The 20,445-nt window shown below is 42.2% G+C and overlaps 2 protein-coding genes across 4 annotated transcripts; both read right to left on the reverse strand.

Moving 5' to 3' along the window:
* Window positions 1-832: 832 nt before the first annotated feature.
* patl2 (PAT1 homolog 2) lies at window positions 833-7,749 on the reverse strand. 2 transcript variants are annotated; one of them, XM_073489871.1, is made up of 19 exons: window positions 7,634-7,749; window positions 7,247-7,397; window positions 6,068-6,348; window positions 5,919-5,981; window positions 5,788-5,841; window positions 5,547-5,705; window positions 4,876-4,950; window positions 4,620-4,768; window positions 3,922-3,996; window positions 3,709-3,832; window positions 3,494-3,611; window positions 3,122-3,228; window positions 2,979-3,032; window positions 2,752-2,894; window positions 2,442-2,598; window positions 2,221-2,355; window positions 2,044-2,141; window positions 1,819-1,959; window positions 833-1,693 (listed from the first exon to the last, which is right to left on the reverse strand). In XM_073489871.1, exons 1-19 carry the CDS (start codon window positions 7,655-7,657, stop codon window positions 1,660-1,662), a joined length of 2,142 nt encoding a protein of 713 aa, XP_073345972.1. In that variant the 5' UTR covers window positions 7,658-7,749; the 3' UTR covers window positions 833-1,659. The 2 variants fall into 2 exon arrangements, with proteins under 2 accessions (XP_073345972.1, XP_073345971.1); XM_073489870.1 differs by having other exon boundaries at window positions 7,247-7,400.
* Window positions 7,750-8,501: 752 nt separating this feature from the next.
* LOC141016140 (transforming growth factor beta-1-induced transcript 1 protein-like) lies at window positions 8,502-20,268 on the reverse strand. Of its 2 annotated transcripts, XM_073490407.1 has the most exons (12): window positions 19,976-20,058; window positions 16,122-16,172; window positions 15,623-15,771; window positions 15,470-15,525; window positions 14,619-14,755; window positions 14,456-14,537; window positions 14,163-14,247; window positions 12,398-12,583; window positions 12,035-12,208; window positions 11,841-11,922; window positions 11,292-11,440; window positions 9,481-9,831 (listed from the first exon to the last, which is right to left on the reverse strand). In XM_073490407.1, the coding sequence occupies exons 1-12, from the start codon at window positions 19,986-19,988 to the stop codon at window positions 9,565-9,567; spliced, it is 1,431 nt and encodes a 476-aa protein (XP_073346508.1). In that variant the 5' UTR covers window positions 19,989-20,058; the 3' UTR covers window positions 9,481-9,564. The 2 variants fall into 2 exon arrangements, with proteins under 2 accessions (XP_073346509.1, XP_073346508.1); XM_073490408.1 differs by lacking the exon at window positions 16,122-16,172 and having other exon boundaries at window positions 8,502-9,831; window positions 19,976-20,268.
* Between the last annotated feature and the right edge of the window lie 177 nt (window positions 20,269-20,445).

Raw genomic sequence — 20,445 nt, forward strand, 5'->3', positions numbered from 1 at the left:
CCAAATATGGATGGTTACATCATGATGTCACTTATTTGTCTTACTAGCAGTAATTTATTGCCCTGTTTATCCGTTCACTCCAAGGCAAAATGAAAATAATGTCTGCCAACACGAACATTTTATGGAGCCGCTATACAGTCTGGTCCAAACCAAAACAGAGATGTTACAGTAGTCGGGAGGAAAAGGGGCCTCATATAGGAGCACATTATATTACAAAGTCATGCACATTTCTAGTATCGTGTTTAGACTTGCAACTTGTCAATGATAAGACCGTCTCTTGCTCGTCTCTTCACCAACCCCGTCTCTGTGACTTGAATCTGCAGTCTTCTGCTCTGTATAGACATTTCTGTTAGAGACTCTTTACCAGTCTAGAGTCACATTGTGTCCTGCTGCCAGTTTCTCCCTTCAAGAATGTCACACACTGGTGTTTCAGTAGAGAACAGGCTCATTAGTTTGCTTAAAACTCCCTTCAGCTGAAAACACAGAAAATCTGGACCACAGATATATTACTAAGATTTGGAGAGAGTCCAGACTCAGTTCAAAGGATTATCACCAAAGTCAGCCGTGGCCTGCATGCATGCTGCCCATGTAACTTTGTGTTAACCCTTGTGTTTTTGTCCTTTTCTTCTGGCCTTATAAAAATCTAGTATGTAGTTAACAGAAGTTTTTGAGTCCCACAGGCTCAACTGAACAGACTGTGAAACCACCCAGATCATCACTCAATGAAAAATGTGATGACCTGGACTTGGATTGTGCAGTCATAAGGAGCGAATCCTTTCCTCCACAGCTGGTGCTAAGACGCATTTTCTGCAGACTTGATCAAACTGTTGAGCAGATTTAAAGATTTTTTTTATTTGTGTTGCAGGTGCTCTACAAGGGTGCAATTTAAATTATACTGTTTCCAAACTTAATACAATAAATAAAAATCTTTTTACAACTGAAAGTTTTAAGTTTTAGAAAATTACATCAAAATTACATCATATTTTAGTATCACTACACATGTATACACAATGCATGTCTTTTTACAAAAAACCCAAAATGCATGGCTTTTGATGGACCATGCCATGACAACTTCCTTAATGGTTATTATTATTACAATAATGAACATATAGGTCTAGCTTTACAATCATAAATTATTATACAATCCTCAACCTGGTCACCAATATCGGATCCGACATGTTTATGTCAGTAAGTGAAACCTCAAGTTTCTTATCCAACATTTAACTGACATTAGGAAACGTGCAAATTTCTGTGGAGCGATTAGCCAGAAAACTATTAGTTAATGTAATGATGCCAACGCAGTATGTGTCAATCTAATGACATGATGGTAACACTTGTTTTGGAAAATTAAAAAAAACAATAAAACAAAGAAAAACATCAGGTTTGTCATTTCATAAGAACTTGCACTAATATGACCGACTGGAGACCAAAGGGAGGAGAGTAAAAGATCAGATAAAGGAAATAAAACAAAAAAGGGAAACAGTTTGAGTGTGCAAAAATGTGAAGGGATGGGGGGAAATAATACAGATCAGAGTACATTACATAGCCTCTGTTATAATGAACACTGAGGAGTTTCTGTCAGGGCTGATCTGCTCCTTTCACTCTAGTGTTCACCACAACCTGGTCATTAGCTGAATGTCTCATTAGCGTCAGACCACCTTAAGATGGAAGAGCCAGGAATCCGGTTGCAGACCTAAATTAAAATAATGGATAATGATATTTGAGTCTACATTCATCGAATACTAATAATAATTCATGTATATACAGTTTGGAAATATCTGCCTCTTGCACTAAGACACGTAGAAAAAGGGGACTTACTCCATGTTGCTTTTCAGCTGATGCACAGTGCGTTTGTCCAGGTAACGGCAGAAAAGAGTGAGCAGGTTTGAGGGCAGGAGCAGTGGCTCCACCAGTGAACACTGGGACAGCTGTCCCGCCACCTGGAATATTGTGTCAGTCCTAAAAAACAGAAAATTAATGTCAAAATCTCATTTGCATGTTTGAATGATCTCCATCATGGAATATTAGCCTTAAAATCCCCACCAGGTCTCAAAGTCACCAATGCTGGGCTCTAGAGGAACGCCTGAGGACAGCAGCTTCTCTCCGTGGGACAGGAGAGCGTACAGCAAGGACAGTCCAAACTGAAAGGAAAACAAATTACTGAGAAAAAGTTCCACACAAAAATTTAAAAAAAGGCAAGCTGCAACCAAGAGGACCGACCTTGTTCTGACATGCCAGTGTGATATACTCGTATGTCAGAGACTCAGATGTAAAATCTTTGAGGACCTCGATCAGCTGACTGAACATCAGGCCTCCAATCACATTTCGGAGAGGCGGGTAGAGCACTGGAAGAGCCTAATATTGATATTGTTTTATTACAAATATAAATAAAAAAGGGACAAACTTGAATTTAAAACTGTAGTGCAAAAAAACTCCCCTACCTCTTCGGTATCTCTGCTCATCAACGTCGGTAGATTAGATGTCACAATGCTCAAGATTTTTAGTGCAGTATCTTGTTTGAGGAACGGGAGCAGTCGGGCGAGAAGCCTTTTGCCTTTTGAGACCAGCAGGAAGGGAAGAAACTCCCCTCCTGAATCTCTACATGGAAACATTTGAGAAAATGTATTGCTCAATTCAACATCCATCAAAACCAGAGTGGCTCAATTAAGAAAGCTAGAAACAAAAATAAGCCTAAACACATTTTCTAGGGTTAGGGTTAACACAATAAACGTCACTTCGTTTCTAACTCACAGGGGTTCATGGTGTTGCAGCTGGGAGTAGATGTGCTCCACTTTCCTCTGTGTCTTCTCCGCCAACCTCGTTTCTTCTGCTTCAGACAAGACTGTGGTTTTCATCCTCTCCGTCTCCTCGACCTCCAACAGAACTACAAACAACTGCAGGGCAGAACAGTCGTGACTGAGTGCTGAGTGAAAAGTAAAAGGCATTTCACGGCATCAAAACCTGTAACCAGCAGGCACCTTTTCTATTTTGCTGAGGACCTCTAACCGTTGTTGTCTGATGTCTTTATGTTCCTGTAAAGTGGAAACAAGTCTCAGTACCATGGAAGGCAGATTAACACAGTTCTAAGATGCAGGAACTTATTTACAAAACACTTGCTCACCTCAAGTGGACCTTGAACTTGGTGTGCATGGACTGCACTGATGGCACGACGAGGAGAGTAACACGTGGACACAGCAACTTGACCCAAAGAGCCTTCAATGTGCACAACTGGAAGAGCAAAGGAATTTTGAAGTTTGAGGTTGGGTTTTTTTGCAAGCTTGAACAGATAAAGATCTTGCATTAATTTACACAAAAGGTGTAGGTTTGGTTTAAGAAGTGGTGGAAGACTCTTCTTCTCAAAAGGCTTTACTGTTTAAGGGGGTAAAGCTGGTAGGGTGTATTTGTAGACTACAGTAATTGCATACGGCAAGGGAATTAAATGTTTCGATTTTTCCAAGTATAAAATGCTGGTGAAAGGTGAGTAGAGAAAAACCTGGTGTGTAGGAGTCAGTTTTGGTGATGTAAGGTGTGGTGAGCTTCAGTGGCTCCCTCTTCCCCCGGATGCCCAGCTCCTCCTCCGCCATCTTAGCTTCTATTCGTCGATAGTACTCCTATAACAAAGTTTAAACATGCTAGCCAGGAAATGCTCAGTCAAAAATTGGCCTCTCTTATATAGATCATGCAGACTCTAGATCACAGATCTCCTACCTGGTAATAGTAGTCCTCGAGGTATGGGTGCTCACTTTGCAGCTGAATCATCTGCAGCCTGGTGATCCACTCCTTCTCTTTGGCCGTCATGAGGTTACAGTAAGGATCCCAGCCCTCTGGTTTTCTACAAACAGGGCATATTTTTTCAAAACCAAGCTTATTCTCCTTGCCTTTACAAATGAAGTTCAAAACTTTAAGTGATGTCAGACTAACCTTTGGAATATGCGTTGCTTTTGACTAAGTAGTCGTTTGTGTTGGGGGTGGAGCTGGGTGACAGGACCCGGGTACCTGTGGGTCAGAGGTCACATTTAAGATGAAAATCAAGTTTATTTATGCAGTGCAGTTTGAAAAACACATGAAACTTGGGTATTGAAAATCAAAACTAATCCAATAATCACGATAAACTACTACATTGTACCATGCATCTTCAGAATATGGTCCTCGCTTTAGTTTCTATCATTCTACCTTCATTTTTAGAAGCAGTCTTTTCCTTTTTTCGCTCCAGTCGTGGTAAGAGCTGGATCAATAAATTGAGTGTACAGCCTACAATCTGCAGTCTTGTCCTTTCATGCCGAAGTAGGTTATGTTTAGGCCTCCGGTAAAGTCATGACTCAGCTGTACCCTCACCATGTTAATATACTGTTAATAATATCCCAGTCAATATCCAAGTTTAGCTGTGCAGAAGTTCTTGGGATGTACAGCTGTATCTTTAAGGTAAAGCTATCCATTCCTCCAACTTTACCTTGTAAAAACACACATTGTCAGGGATTCTATGAAATGTTTGAACGTCAGGGCGATGAGAGTTTTATATACTCGTGAGGGATGAACAAAGCTGCCAAGTCATAAATATACTCGACAGATACTTGCCACAAATCAAACATTCCTGAGACATGCACGAGATCGTCACACACCTGAAATGCTGCACTGAGTTACTCGAGGGGCTGTAAAAGGGGGACGGTCTTGGTGAGTTGGCGCCGAAGCGAAGTTGCATCATCTTCGGAGGCAGAGACTGAGGAGTGGAGGGGCAAGGCCGGTTTGTAGGGAACATGAAGCCTCCTGTCTGATTCAGGACAAAATAACTTCGGACATAAGTAGAGTTTCTGATTTCTTCGTGAATACATTTGCTGCTCATGTATCAGAATAGGTTGGATTTATTATGGAATAAACCTGATTGTAATGTTGCCGAGGGGTTAAGGGTTGACGTGAGAGGATGGGTGATCCTGGTACCATTGATGGATGCATCTGCAAGAGAAAACTACAGATTCAGTGCATTTGTTTAAAGGCATAATCTTGACCTTTTTTTAAATATACTTATTTACTTTCCTATAGAAAGGAAGAGAGAAGATGGGTATCACTCATGTCTGTACAGTAAATATGTAGATGGCGCCTGCAGCCAGTTAATTGAACATAAAAGACTGGAAACGGGTAACAAAATCCACCTACCAGCTCACTGATTAACATCACTAACAAGTGGCTATATGCAACTGCAAAGGTTGTCAGGGACAAAAAAATGTCATGTTCTTTCTTTTTTGGCCTAAAATTAGTTTTTTCACGCCTGGCAACTGCATTTAAACTTCAAAAATCATGAAAGTGGCTTCCATTTGTAAAGATCATCTTATCTAAACAAAACGTACAAGTATGGAAAAATGCCACTGTCATGTTGTCAAGGGAACCATGATGATGCCAACTTCTGGGTTGGTCTCCAAAAACAAAATATCATCCCTTCCACACTCTACTGGCTTCAGCTTCTTATTAAAAATCCTACAGACATGAGTGGCGTCGATCTACTCATCAAACCCAAAATGTCAAACTATTATCTGGAAGAATTGTTTCTCCACCCGAGAGAGGCCTCTGTGGCCAAACTGTCTTCTGGGGTAGGATCCTCTGGTTTCCCCTCTCCTGCCCCTGAAGGAAGAGACGGGATATGGCGAATCCAGGAAGTTGGAGGTCAGGTGCTGACCTCTGTGACCATCAATCACACACACTATAGCACTGTCCTACGAAACAGAATCAAATAAGATCTGTTGAAGTAACCCACTGTCATACAGATTATAACATCAATTCTTCAGTGATGTTAACCTGAAGTATCGATCCTGAGATTCTTCTGGTCTTTCTGGAAGAGGGGGCCATATACTGAAGAAAAAGGGAAGGGAAGTTTAGGACTATAAACAAATGTTACTAAAAAAATGTTATTAAACGTGGGCACTTACATCATCCTCAAAGGTATTCTGATACATGGCATCCCCACAGTCCACTATGGCACTGTCAAGACCCTTATAGAGCAAAAACAGATCAAAATGAAGACAAACTGCTACAAGGTAAGTTCTCAAATCTCATACAGTAAATAAATCTGCATCACCTTGATGCTTGGTCGCCCCTGCACAGTCCTCATCACAGCTGGGTCATCAAACATCTGCCCCCTGCCCAGCCCTCCTCTCTGTCCCCGACCTCTGCCGCGCTGCCCTGGGGGCGCCCGGGACAGATACTGAGGCCTCTGTCTGGGAGGGGAGGGGGAGCTGTGGGGGGACGCTGGTTTGAGCTCTGGTGGTGGTGGTGGTGGTGGTGGTGGTGGTGGAGGCGGCGGCTCGACAAACTGAAGGAGATCGCCGGGGGCCTCTGTGGTCCCGTGTGCGTCAAGATCTACAACACAGATACATGTTGAGATACAGTCTGAAGGCAGCTTTCACCCTTTTACACCAACTCTTGCAAAACTATGCAGCATCTGTGATCCATTACAAAGTGAGCTGTGTTAATTTGTGTTCTTAAGTTGTAAAAAGCTGGAAAAACAATTTCCAGACCCCCTCTACACTGTAAAATGTCAATCTGTTACAATAAATACACTTCTTGTTAAATCAGTGTTATCGGATAGGTTTGTCATCTCTTCACTGATTTGTAGGAATCTGTTTACTTAATTTGACCTGGGACTCCTATACAGTGAGCTCAGAGGTCAAATGAAAAACATTTTTGGACACCACTAGTGTCATGTTTCCCCTCCAGCATGATGGTATATAATGCCTGATTAGTGACCATCGGTTGCACACCACTCTTCATGATGCATTGTGGGATAATTATAGGGTATAACAAATCTCACTATACATTCAGACAGCACTACAAAATGGCAAACTCACTATATAGTGGGTAGTAAGTGATGTGATTTTGGCCACAGCCTGAGAGTTGAACAAACTAAAAGCTGAAACTGAGGAAATTCAGTTAAACTGCCTTGTTAGCTCGGTTTAGCACAAAGACTGGAAATGTTTCATATGTGTCCAGTCTTTATGCTAAGCTAAGCTAACCAGCTGCTGCATATTTAGCATACATCCACACCAGTGGTATCAATCTTCTCATCTACAAGGAAAGAAAGTGAATATGTGCATTTCCCACAATGTCACACTTTTAAAATGTTCAAGTTTTTTCCAACTCTTCATTTTTACAGTGTAGAAACACAGTCTGGCTCCTGCTGCTGCTGCTGCACAAGCTGACAGGGCTGCAGCTGCCCCCCATCAGATGATGGCAGGAAGGTAAGCAGACATCTACACACCCATTCCAAAGGTCTCTTCATTGTGGACATCGATCTCCTCATCCTCCTCGGCCATGGCCTGCAGGAGCCCACAGTCCATGTTGGTCTCCTCCTCTCCATCGCTCCACTCACCTCCATTCTCAGGCCACTGAGGCTGACACACCTCTGCAGCCTGCTGGGGACAAGAACATGTCAGGACTACAAAGAACAGACACCGAGAAGCTTCTGGGGGAAAAAAAAAATCATTGCACTCCACTTATTTCTTAAAATGGAGCTTGTCATGACATCAGACATGTCGAGCATGCAGTGAATACCTGATGAGCTCGTGAGCACGCTGCGTACACCCGCGTGCTCACGGACTACAACAGTATTCATCCATTAAAGAGCAGCCAAACGACTCTGACTTACTTGTTGCTGTTCTGAATCACTCATTGTGTTTTTTTCTAAGTCTGTTTTTTTTTTCTTTACACTTAGAGCCGACGGGTGACGGTGACTTTCCTCGCAAGGTTACCTGCTTTCTTCTGTCAGACGGGGGGGAGGGGGGGGCTCATTAACTTTTAAATGAGCTCACCTGTGAAGTGCAGAGGCGTGTACACGTCAACACGCTTCACGCAGCTGTCGTCTCCTCTCCGCCACGCTCATGAATATTTCATGAGGCTCTGGATGTGTTAGAGGAGTCACAAGTGCTCTCCCGGCTCTCCTCTCAGAAGCAGGACGCGCTCAGGATGCTGTCGTTGATTTTTAAAAATAGATGAGCTGGAAACAGACGTGAGGGGAGGAAACAGTGAGCGAACAGCGACATCTAGCGGTCAGAGGCAGCAGCTGTGTGTGGGTTTATTTATCAATCGTTGGCCAAACATATTTTCTGTTTTCTGAGAGGCCCTTCTTTGGAGTATATATATAAACGTTATATAATGAATTCAACATCATAACCAAACAATAAAATCTGGCTCCCTGTCTCATATATTTCCATACATGTGATTTTCTCTCTTTAAAATCTATTTTCCTTTTTTCCCCCCCACCTGTTATAAAACTGCAGACTCTGGTGCCTTTTGTTCTGTTATTACTATAGTAAACAAACAAAAGTATATAGACTTACGACTATATGCCATTGTTTGTGTGTCAATTGCTTTATTGCCCCGTCTTTTACTTCCCACAAAGTCAATTTTCTTTATATTTGTTGGAAAATGCAGACTGTGGTTGCTACATTTTCTCAAAGCATAATTTTTCCTCCTCATAGCTGATCCGTTGATTCATTCAGCATTAAACAGCGAGACAAGTTGTGTTCTCCTTTATTTAATTCTTTGGAATTGTCTTTGGCAGATTGCATAGAGCCATAGTGAAAGAATAATGCAAAATATCTGACATTAAACATATGACAGCTTAGTTTGTTACACAAAAACATACAATATGTAGCAGTCGGCATACAATATATAAATGCAATTGCAGTGGCACTTGTACTTTTTTGCAATATAAAGCAAATATATTAAAGGGGATTTCCTCGCACAACAGTACAAGTCCTTCACAGAAACAATACATTTGCTCTTAATTCATTGTTTCTTCTCTACCTTTGGCAAAACAATTCAATTTTCAATATTCAATTTGAATCAATACAGTATGTAAAGATTTACATACATGACAAAAAATCATTTGGCATCGTTTTGTAATTAGAGACATATTTCACACTGCCAGTCTGAATGCAGTCCACTTTTTTGTTCAACCCAGCTGCCACAATAAATGTTGGCAATGTGCGTTTCTGCAAACCACGGGTATGTTGAAACTTTACATTCCTTCAGGTTACATTTTCAGTTTTATGTCGTGACAATGCTGTGCTTATGCTCTGGTTAGGTTTTTGGCACAAACAGCACTTGGAAAGATCATGTTTTGGCTTTAAATCCCTCTTTTTGTCACCACAAACATGGTTGGAAAATGTCCCGACATCTTGTCAAAAATGTCCAGTGGTTTCGCGATTATAAATGTAGAAAAGCTGTCTCGAACAACTGTCACTGGCACAGGACATCCCTTCCACCTGACATGAAAGTCAGCCTATATATCTGTAATGTGAACATGACGTGTTGTAGGAAAGTCAAATTTAAACTGATCCGTGTTTTGCAGAAAAGTTAAAAATGCCAACATTCAATTCTGGCGACTGGGCTGTTTTTGTGAAATAAACAGAAATGAATTGGGTTGGACGATCCTCTTTTTTTCCCCCCTTTCCTCTAACAACTCTAATATTCTTAAAAGTAAGAAAGAGACCAGCTCCACCCTCATTTCCACTGTAAAAAACAAACAAACTGAGAACTCAGAGTCATACAGCTTCTTCACGTCCTGTTGTGTCCTCAACCAAACAGTTTGATGAAGCAGGGGTGGCAGTAGGGCTTGTTCTCCTGCTCCTTGAAGCAGCCTTTGCTCAGGGGCTTGAGGCAGAAGTGGCACACGAGGTGGTGGGGGTGGAATTTGGCCCCCATGGCGGTGACGCAGCGGCCCAGGATCGGCTGCTGGCAGGCCTGACACATGCTACCACGGGACTGGTGGTAGTGGGCCTCACACAGAGGCTTACCCTCGTGTTCGAAGAAGCTGCCGTTGACGAAGGGGCTGTAGCACTCCTGAAGAAGAGAGGCAGTGAGATTCAGACACAGCAGAGAGCTCTGACTCATGGGGCTGTAATTAGAAAGTTGTCATGTGAAATGACAACTTTCTCATGACATAATACCAACTTATTTTTAGTTTTTTGATTTTTTTTAAAAACCTCTTTTAGATTTTCAGGGAGCAGTGCCTTTTTTCAGGAACGCCCTGCTGACACAGACAGTCACACACAACTGCCACTGAGCAGTAGCAGTTGTGGATTAAGTGCCTTGCTCAAGAGATCATATGAAACAAAAGTTTGTTGGTCTCTGAAATGTCCCCTGACCCATTGGAAAGGATTTCGTAGCAAGGTTTTAGAAATACTGAGGTCATAAATAAATAAATCCAAACTGCACATCGAAACCCCACCCACCTAAAACAGGCTACCAACCAAACTCTGTTTAATTTTCTGAGAATTTAAAAGAAATCAAGAAATTGTATTTATTAATTAAAAATGTTTGTGAATTTTATTTCTTTACATTAAGGTCTGGTGCCCAGCATTTTATTCTGGTGAGTAGACTTAATTATTTTCATTGTCATTAAGTGTGGGCGAATCACACAGCCAGTATTCAGAAACTGTGCCTTTAAACAAGCCGTCAGGACGTCAGGTAAAGTTGTGTTGTAACAACTATACAGTCATCACCCACAGCCATGCCCCCAGCACAGCATGATTGTAAAAACATAGGCAGAGCTGATGCGATACACAGTGGGCGGTGCCTGCTCAGGCTTGTGGGAGCTGACCAATCAGAGCCGACTGGGCGTTTTTTGGAGAAGGGCCTTAAAGAGACGGGCACTAAAATGGAGTACTCAGATGGAGGGTGAATAGAGGTGCTGCAGCAATGGACAGTATGAGAAAAATAATGCATTTTTGAACATTAAAGCATTTAAACCTATTCCAGTAGTCACCCAACATAAAAGTATGAACCTGAAAGTGAGCATAACATGGGCCCATAAATAACCCCAATATGTGCAACACATGTGTAATCATAAACTCCTCTTCAGTCCTTGTAAATCTCCAAGATGTTCAGAAGTATTATTATAGGATTAGGACTTGACCTCATTGTTCTCAATGGTATGTAAGGCTGACAATCTGCATATCACATGACCTTATAGTGAAGAAGACAGCTAGCAAGTAAACATGGATGTAAACAATGCAGGTTTCAAAATGTTAAAAAAATCAACTTTGCAAATAATTAATGAGGCAGGAACAAATTCAACACGTTTGTAAGACTTAAAGGATGCACACTGGATGTGAACAACTTTTGCCCGTGACAAGAAAACTCCACAGGGTTCCTTTGAATTCCTAAACGCAGCTGACTCTTTCAGAAAAAGTCTATAAGAACCACAATTGTAACACCAAGGCTCAAACCACGCAACTGTTTGCTGAATGCAGCAAACGTCATCATTGACAGGGCCTACAAACCCACAGAGAAACACTCACCCTGCATACGAAGCACTGTGGGTGCCAGAGAGAGTTGAGAGCTGAGATGTAGTTTTCCAGGATGGGCTGGCTGCAGCCTTGACAGCGAGAAGCAAACAGAGTCAAGAAGCACTGCTGGCAGTACTGCTGGCCCTCCCGGTCATGGAAACCTGCAGAGGATACAGGCAAAGCTTTGAATTTGTCCATTTTTGTGCCAAAGATTAAGTGTTTCCTCTGACTTCTTGACAGCGTGAAAGGGCCTTTGCAACAGAACATAAAGTTTCCTGTGAAAACCTTACAAACTAAATGTTTTTAAGGAGGTTAACAGCTTTTGAAAACGGGGTTAATGAGCCCCAAGGGGTCTTACAGTATGTTAAAATCCATAAAAACTGATTTCTAGCTTCTATAAACAACAAACAACCATCATGTTAATCTTGCTCAATCATTAAATTAATTATTAGTTGAATATGTTTAGGTTGTACAGTGTTTTTAAGCCCATAAGCATGACCCCGCTGAAGTTCACTGTGAACAATTGTGTGTTGAGCCCAGACAGGATGTGCCGCCCATTACCTTCCTCTCCGAACGCCCGGCTGCACTTAACGCAGCAGAAACACTCTGGGTGCCAGTTCTTATCCAGAGCGGTGACCATTTTCTAAACAAGAGGAATGAAAAGTAAAACAGATTCAAGTTATTCGTGTAAATGGAGCTGTTCATGTCAGAATGGGCTCAGAGTTACATGAGACATGCACATCCAAGTCTCTCACATTTAGAATGGGCTTGTTGCATTGTGCACAGTGAGGGGAGAAGAGCGTGAAGTAGTCCGACTCGCAGTACGGCCGTCCATCCTTCTCAAAGAAGTTGCGGCTGCCTAACTCCGTCTCACACTCGCTGCACACAAAGTGCTCTGGATGCCACACCTTTCCAAGAGCCGTGACCACCTGCACGAGCAAACAGTACAGAGTTGGTTAATGAACAACATTCCCCTAATATCTTTATCTTTATGAAAGACGTTAGATTTACTTTCATGATATTGTTACAATTGATAGAGTTCATATACTTTTTGCAAAATGGTTCTAAGTATCAGATATTAATAGACTCACAAGTATATACTTATTCTGTTAACTCACCTGTCCTACAACTGGCTTCTGACAAGCTGAACAGTTTCCCTTGGAGGACGTTTGAACTCCCTGTCGGCTCAAGTCTGACTGAAGCAGCCCCAGCATGCTGTCCAATGAGCCGCCAGACGAGGTCTGTGCTGGGGGGGCGGCGGGCTGCTGTGGTGCTGTCACCACTGGAGTGACGGGGGCAGCTGGCTGGGAGAGAACAAATACAAATGATGGATGGCACATCTGTCTTTGGGATTTTAATTCTCCAAGAGTTCATTGTCAACCGACAGTTGGTCTGAAATTAATTGCTGTGAAAGACAGCGACTGTAGAGCTTTTGACAACCAGATATGAGGATTTGTGAGACACAACGAGCTGAGATAGAAAGAAAGGGAGCATAGAAAAAGACACAAGATCTGCTTTTAACATTGTACTGTCTGTCAAGGTTTTTTGGAAGCAAAGGAAGAAATCCTGATATTAACATTGATTCTTAATAGCTTCATATATTGTGTACATTTGGACTCCTTTTGTTGTGTTATGGGGCATCTTTATACTAAGAGGCCAAATGATGGAAATGTCAAAGTATGTGATAAAGTGGGACAAAGTTTTTGCTGTCTAAATCATCAAATCAGTCTGTCAGAACAATCTTAACGCTGTTTTTGCTCTCACCCCAACATAATTCAAACTCAAAAAGCCAGTTTGCTCTAATGTTTGCAAACATATGGCTTTAAGGTACATCTAAAACATTAGTTCTTTCAAACGGCTATTCCATGTATCAGGAGCTGTTTTTTTTTTTTGTTTATAGGCCTGTAAAAAGTTGTGCACTATTAAGGACAGAGCCTCATTGTACAAGTGGCAGAAATACCAATTCCTCCACTAATAGCAGCTTTAATTAAAGTGAATGTAATGTAACCACTCTACAGATTGCAACAAACCACAACCACAACATTTGAGAACTAGTCTGGTTGCTACGAGCCACTTCGTGCCTGCTCTTTGGGAGTTTGTCTGAAGTAGCCTGTTTCTGGACGCTAAATGTGGGACATCTTGTCTTGACTGTATTTAGGTTTAGCAGTGCTTCACTGATGTTTAATATAACATACCAATGTTTAGCAAGGATAATGTTTACCTAGTTCGTCATCTAAGTTTGTCAGCACGCTAATGTTAGATGATGCTAATGTCATGGTAAAGCCACAGAAAAATCTCTGGGGAACATGAATGTAGAAAATATCATGACATCTTATAGTCTGGACCAAAGCGGGGCTCTGACCTGCTGTGCCTCGAGCCAGGATGCTAGCATAGTTAAAAACCTGGTACGCATCAACACGTTGGAATGTACTGAACATCACAACTCTGTTCACATAACCTCATGCTCCTGCTTGTTTATTACCAACAGCTGGACGGCACACTGGAATCAAACAAGCCTGAAATGACACAATCACTTCTTTTGCTCACATGCGAGTCACTGACTCGCTGAAGAGGAGAATGACTGGATTATATACTACACCAAATATAGATCGTTAACTCTGACTTCCAGCTATCTGAAGCTATTTTCGAAGCTGGAAAAAATCTCCACCAAGACTAATTTCCATCCTCAGGCCCTATCTGGTGGCTTATTTATACCAGGAGGCATGCCCTGTGGCCAGGCCACAGAGTAACAGTGAAGTCATCGTGAAGTCAAGTGAACGTCTTCATGAATCCACCATAAGTCAGTGTGAGCTGTGTTAAAGCCTGCAACAGCGAGGGGTTAGCCACTGTCTCATTTCTATGCTGTGGTGTGTGGACTCTTACTGTGCTCTGGACTCTGAAGTCTGACAGGGACGCCATCAGTTTGTCCAACTCCAGCGTGGCTGATGTCGCTGACGGCTTCGCAGAGCTAGAACACAAAAGACAATTCAAATGTTTTAATAAACACACCCAAACATACCAAAAATAAGCCCACACCATATGGAGAAAGGAAACTAATAAAATCTTTGGAGCTCACTTCATCAGGGAATTCATTGTCTTCTATCATTACTTAATTGTATGTTATCTCATGACTATGTCAATGATTTCATTTTGACTAAACTGATTACATTGGGTACCTGGAAGAGGATGTTGTGGCTTTATCCTTAATCTTGTCCCTCTCATCTTTCTTAGAAGAAGGAAACTGAGCCAGGATCTCATCTGAGGACAAAAACAAGGACATATATAAGAAAGTTCGGGGATATTAAAACATATACACAGACATCACATCACACCACCAACCTGTGATGTTGAACTGGGTGGCGTTGAGCTCCTGTAACAGATGGTCCAGTTCGCTCAGACCTCCTCCCAGCAGCGAGGAGGAGGAGAAGGCCGGTGGAGGATCTGCCGTGCGGGGAGAGCGCGGTTTACACACTGTGCTGTAAGAAATACAAGACCGATTAGGCAACATCCTGTCACTGATGTGGTTAGCTTCATCATGGTCTTTATGTCATGAATCACAGGGGACTCTGTCCATTCAGAAATTAGTCACATGGCAGCAGAGTATTCTTATTTGTCCGTAACAGTGGTTTCATGTCGACACACACAGTCATTGACAAAATGAAACACATAGTTATTTATAATTTCTAGAGAATGTGGATCCACTCTAGCTTCGGGATAATATTACTCATTATGCTGAATGGACCATTTTATGGAATAATAATTGTAATTATTGATGTATTCATACTTTAGTACTTTAATGTTGCAGCTTGTAAAGGTCGAGCTCTATATAATTATTTTCAAAATCGATTAAACTGCCGATTATTTTCACATTCAATCGATTAGTTTAGTCTATAAAATGTGAAAAAAATGTATAAAATGCTCATCACAGTTTCACAGAGCCTGAAGTGACGTCTTCAAATTGCTTCTTTTGTTCAACCAACAGTCCAAAACACAAAAACTCTCCATACACAATCATAAATAAGAAAGAAAAGCAGCAAATCCTCACATTTAAGAAGATAAAACCAGAATATGTTTGACATTATTACTTGAGAAATGACTTTAATGATTAATCGATTAGCAAATGTAATTTGCAAATGTATTGCATGCAGATGATACTTGATACTTTATTGTAAAATTAAAGAGGGAGTTACCTGTATAATTTGTCTGGAGTGGAGTTCTGGGTAGATTTCATTGCAGCAGAAACAGTCTGAGAGACAAAACAAATGCACAGTCAATTAACAGTTTCATTGAACGAGATGGTACTCAAGTTGGTCTGAATCCATCCCCGGCAGTGAATCGTCTACCTGTTGCGGGGTGTAGGCGGGTGGCGGCGGCCGGCCTTCGGTGGTCTCCTCGGGGGGAGCGTCGGCATTTTGTGGGGGCTCAGAGGTGAGCAGGACGGGACAGCGAGCTAGAGGAGAGCCGGTGTTCTCCAGATCAGCGAGGAGGGCATCTGTAGCAGAGAGGCGGGTAAGGAATAAAGTGAATAAGAGGGAGAGAGAAGTTATATAACACATAGCTGCATGAATGTGATGGAAGTTTGGTTAGATTTACAATTTATTTAGCTTTTCGATGAGAATTAAAGATAGTTAGCTTCCCCAGAATGTATCTTTTTATCTTTGTGACTTTCCCTGATGGTGTGATCAGTTTGTTTATGAAGCATCAAAGGAGAATAGGAAGAGAAATGAGTTAAGAAACAGATTTAAGGACGATGCAGTGCCAGTGACAGAACATATGATGTTTAGACGAGGTTAATCAGACAGAATGAAACACGTGCCAACACATGCACAGACAGTTACGTACCAAACACAACAATACGAGGACTGAGAGGGTAGTTAGGTGGCTCAGGCACTCCTAAGGAGACACAGAGAGCCTGTGTGACCGACACAGCAGCAACAACATCGAACTGGCACAGAGATAATCCATGAACACAGTGAAGTTATTAGAGACACACAAACATTTCTGCATTCATATCCAAGGCATGCCAGCATGGAAAGGAAGCAGAGGAGGAAGAGTGTTTGGCAACTGATATCAAAATCCACTCCTCCAGCTGCCCCCACTTTTCCCTCACACACTCACTCCATGCTGAAGTGGAAGCTGTCCAGAAACTAAACTGGCTCAAGAGTTAGGTTTGTCGCTGCATGACATCATTCTGTGCAGACCATGTACGTGCAGAGTTTGTAAGAAGTGGACTGAACATGAGTAATCATAGACTCAGACGTCGTAGAGGAGAGACTGCTGTCTGACGCCGACTTAACCTATCACACTGCTGATACCACACCAAGCATTTATTTAGGGATTCCCAGCCGTTTAGCGCCTGATGATCCACTACAGCCCCATCAGATGGGCAGAAGTACCCCTTCATCAACACCACCCTTGATTTTTAAACTGGATATGGTTTAACAGTTAAAAAGACTTCTCCTACTTCGCTCCCTGGTCTTGGAATATTACACAGAACTGCTTCTGACCTGTAGTCCACCATTATGTCAGGTTGGGCCCTCAAAGAGAAAAAGTTTGGGCACTGACTTGAAGTGACAATCCAGTGATTTAGTATTGCACTTCTTAAAAGTTGTGAGAGCTATGAGAGACACGTCAATACAACAAAGGCTAATATATTCTGGCCTTTGGTCCCTAGAAACCCCGGATCATTTCCCATGATGAAACTCATTAGCATCTGTCTATCTTCCTAATAAAGCTTGATTCATATAAACTTAATGCAGCGTCTGTAATAACATTTTAGTTGCTTAAACCAAGCTGAAATAACTGATGACATCACTATGAAGAAATGTAAATAAATAAATGAAGCTGCGTTCACATCATTTGATGGAAGAGATGAGAAGATTCCGATGTTGAAGAATCATCAAGACGGTTGTTTGCGTGAGGGTTCAAATACAGTTCACTGACAACACTAACACCGTTATCTTAATCGGATTTTAATTACATCGGCTGATGTGAGGCGTCCACATTTGACTCTCCTTCAGGCTCTTTTGCCAAGTCAGATACTGCACATAAAGAATAAAAAGTTGGAAACGAAATTCCAAGAACTCCAATATGATGTCACAACTGCATAAGAGAGCCACAGAGGACATTATACAACTAGGCTGAATGGTAATCCTCGTGACTAATCAAATTATCTTTATGGGTGAAATTGCTGGAGGGCCCCATCAATTACATCAGCAATGGAACAAGTGAAAAGTGTCTAAAAACAAGTCTCATTTATTTAATAACAACAATGAATAATCACCCTTAAAACTGCAGAAATGTCCTCCAGGCACAAGAAACTCTGGTTGGGTGTCGCTGATCTACTGTAGATCCTTTTAAAGGAGACCCACAGTATTACACTTTTTCGGTTTCTTCCTTTCCTTCTGTGTTATATAGTATTTAGGTTTTTGTGCATGTAAAAGATCTTCAGAGTTAAAAAGGTCAAAGTCCGCAACGACAGAAGCTCCTCTCTCCCACAGAAAACCCTGCTCCTGAAACGCCTCGTCAGTAGTCCCGCCTTTAATTTTTTGACTTTATGACATCACACTACGTCACCATGTCACACATTTGCATAATTTATGCCTAGCTGCTAGTTTGGTATGTAAGAACTGATTAAGCACACCTGCTCTTTTGTTGTCAGCGGGGCTGGCTCAGGCGTGTGTGAGCTGACCAATCAGAGGAGAGTGGGGGCCTTAAAGAGACAGGAGCTGAAACAGAGCGTTTCAGGGGGAATTCAGAGCTGCAGCACCAGACAGTATGAGAAAACTAATCCACTTTTAGCATGTAAATCTATTAAAGTAGTAAACCAAACTAAAATTATGAACCTGAAAATGAGCATAATGTCTCCTTTAAGATCATAATGAGTCATAAAACCAGGTTCAGACAAACAGGACAATAGAGAGAGGATCTGTGGACTGGAGTGGAGAGGTTTTAATAAGGTGCTGCCCCTCGTTAAAAAAGCTTTAATTATAATCATGTGCTCCAGATGTCATCACTCCAGACAAACCAGGTAACTTTGCTGTGGTTTATGAGTTTTGGTAACATGGAGCAGCACGGGGAACGTCTCGCCACAAGGTACTGGAGCTATAGATGTTTAAATTTCTATTTCTTTGAGCACGATACAGAATTCTTGTCCATGTTGTCAAGTTCATTCTCGACCCTGGAAACGGCAGTTCTGACCACCAAACGGTCCATTTAGTTCTATTTATTCCATGTAGAACAGCTACTTAATGGACCTTGTGGTGAGTTTTCTAATCTGCCTCAGATTCTCACAACCTGGCAGCGTTTGTAAACTGATATCACAGATGTTAATTCAAACTAATTTGTTCTGCCTCAGGCCATCGCTGTGGTCACTTCTGCCCCCAGATGATTCACACTTCTGGTACGGCCATGTGGTGAGAATCTTGTGCATATACTACTTGCCCTCCTCCTCCCTGCTGTGTGTCTGTCTCTTACACACACACACACACACACACACACACACACACACACACACACACACACATACCCTTACGGACTAAACTGCTCATATAAGGAGCTGAACTTCTCTCAATGGGAATTATGACCATATTTAGAGCTGCCTGACGACTTGTTTGTCTTGGCCGAAAGCTTCTCTAACAAGTGGTCTCTCTCAACTAAAAGCCTCGCCAGATCCAATACATAAACTTACAACATTGTTGGACAACAGCATAAACCGAGTGTCCCGAACATGGCCACTGCCTGACTAAAAACACTCACCCCGTCACCCAGTAACTGGGTCTCACTGTGTGCAATCCGATCCAGATGTGCCCAGATGTGCCTGGCTACATATAGCCATTCCTTCCAGCATTACTTGAAACGCATAAATCCCTCAATTCTGAAGTGGACTTCATGTAAAAAAAACTTAAAGGCAGCTGAGGCAGAAAGGCCTTTCTATTTTCATTGGACTCTGTGGCTTTTTGAAACAGCAGCGTGGCCCTGGGCTATTTCAGGGCCTTTCCGACACAGTTATTCCAAACACAAAGAGTCCGCTTCTCATAATGTTTCTTCTGAGAAAGAGAAGACATCTTCTTTTGACATCTTTATCAAGAGAAAAGAGACAGAACAGGGCACGCTCCCTCTTTAAAATGGAAAACACTCTGTTGCACATCATGTGGCCTCCCTCCATCCCCCTGACTTGTTAATGTTGACGGATGAGGAAAGCCCGCTGTAAATCTAATTTACAAAGAATTTATTGAATTTGCAGGGCAGGCACGAAACACTCTACAGCGGTCTGACACGGACAGAGTTATTAAGTGGCAGCTGGTGTGTTACCTGTGTGAGCATTTCCTGTTTGCTTTGAAATTTAAATACAATTCTGCAAAAAAAAAAATACAATCTGAGAGGATGTAAGCACAATGTGAAGAGGATTATAATGTAACATAGAGTGACCTATGAGAAAAAAGCCCTTATTCAATGGAAGTGTTGGCCACTCACTGCTTTATAATATAAAATCTGTTAAACCTCCTTTACACTACAGCCTCAGACATGTCCTTGTGGACAAAGAAAGATAATTCTGCTCCACTATGATTTCCCAGAATGTGCAGGGAGCTTATTTCCTCTGTTTGGGCACACCACCCCTTCCCCAAAAAGATCCCCTCCAGATATCCCAGCATGTAGTTACAACCCTTCAAACGAAGCACAGCACTAATACTCACCCAGGTCGTCCATGATATGATCTCAGCCGAGTGTTTCCCTCTTCGTGTGACACAAACCGGACGCGGACAGCATTAATAAGCAGTGATGGACGCGTAGCAAAGCCCGCAAGACAAGACTATTGTCTGCGTCGCCCCTGAATAACTTCTTGGACACCGTTATCCGCCAAGAGAGGAGGAGGAGGAGGAGGAGGAAGGGGAGGAAGAGGAGGAGGAGGAGGAGGAGGGCGTCCCGTTTCTTTTTCCTACACGGCTCTCCCTCTCTTCCTGTGTAGTGCCTACCAGGAGCTCAGACTGGAGAAGGCGTAGTTAAATAAATGTGGTTACAAACCCGCATTCCCCGGACACACGACGTCATCCTGGACATTCCTAGTCCAAATATGGCAGACAGAATTAGGCGTTTAGCGCGCGAGCGGCACGGACAGCGGCCGCACGCGCTGCTGCGACGACGCGTATCGATGACAAAAGATATT

This window comes from Pagrus major, chromosome 20 (assembly GCF_040436345.1).
Source record: "Pagrus major chromosome 20, Pma_NU_1.0".
Lineage (NCBI taxonomy): Eukaryota > Metazoa > Chordata > Actinopteri > Spariformes > Sparidae > Pagrus > Pagrus major.

Bases quoted from the DNA above. Each gene is read 5' to 3' on its own strand.
- LOC141016140 (XM_073490407.1), bottom strand. The intron at 15,526-15,622 runs GTAGACGATTCA...TTTGTCTCTCAG, and splicing joins CCGCCTACACCCCGCAACAG to ACTGTTTCTGCTGCAATGAA. The intron at 11,441-11,840 runs GTAATGGGCGGC...TATCCTCTGCAG, and splicing joins CCGGGCGTTCGGAGAGGAAG to GTTTCCATGACCGGGAGGGC.
- patl2 (XM_073489870.1), bottom strand. From the start codon at position 7,657: ATGAGTGATTCAGAACAGCAACAA. The intron at 3,612-3,708 runs GTAGGAGATCTG...ACTTTGTTATAG, and splicing joins TCGAGGACTACTATTACCAG to GAGTACTATCGACGAATAGA. The intron at 2,895-2,978 runs GTGCCTGCTGGT...TCTGCCCTGCAG, and splicing joins TCCTCAGCAAAATAGAAAAG to TTGTTTGTAGTTCTGTTGGA.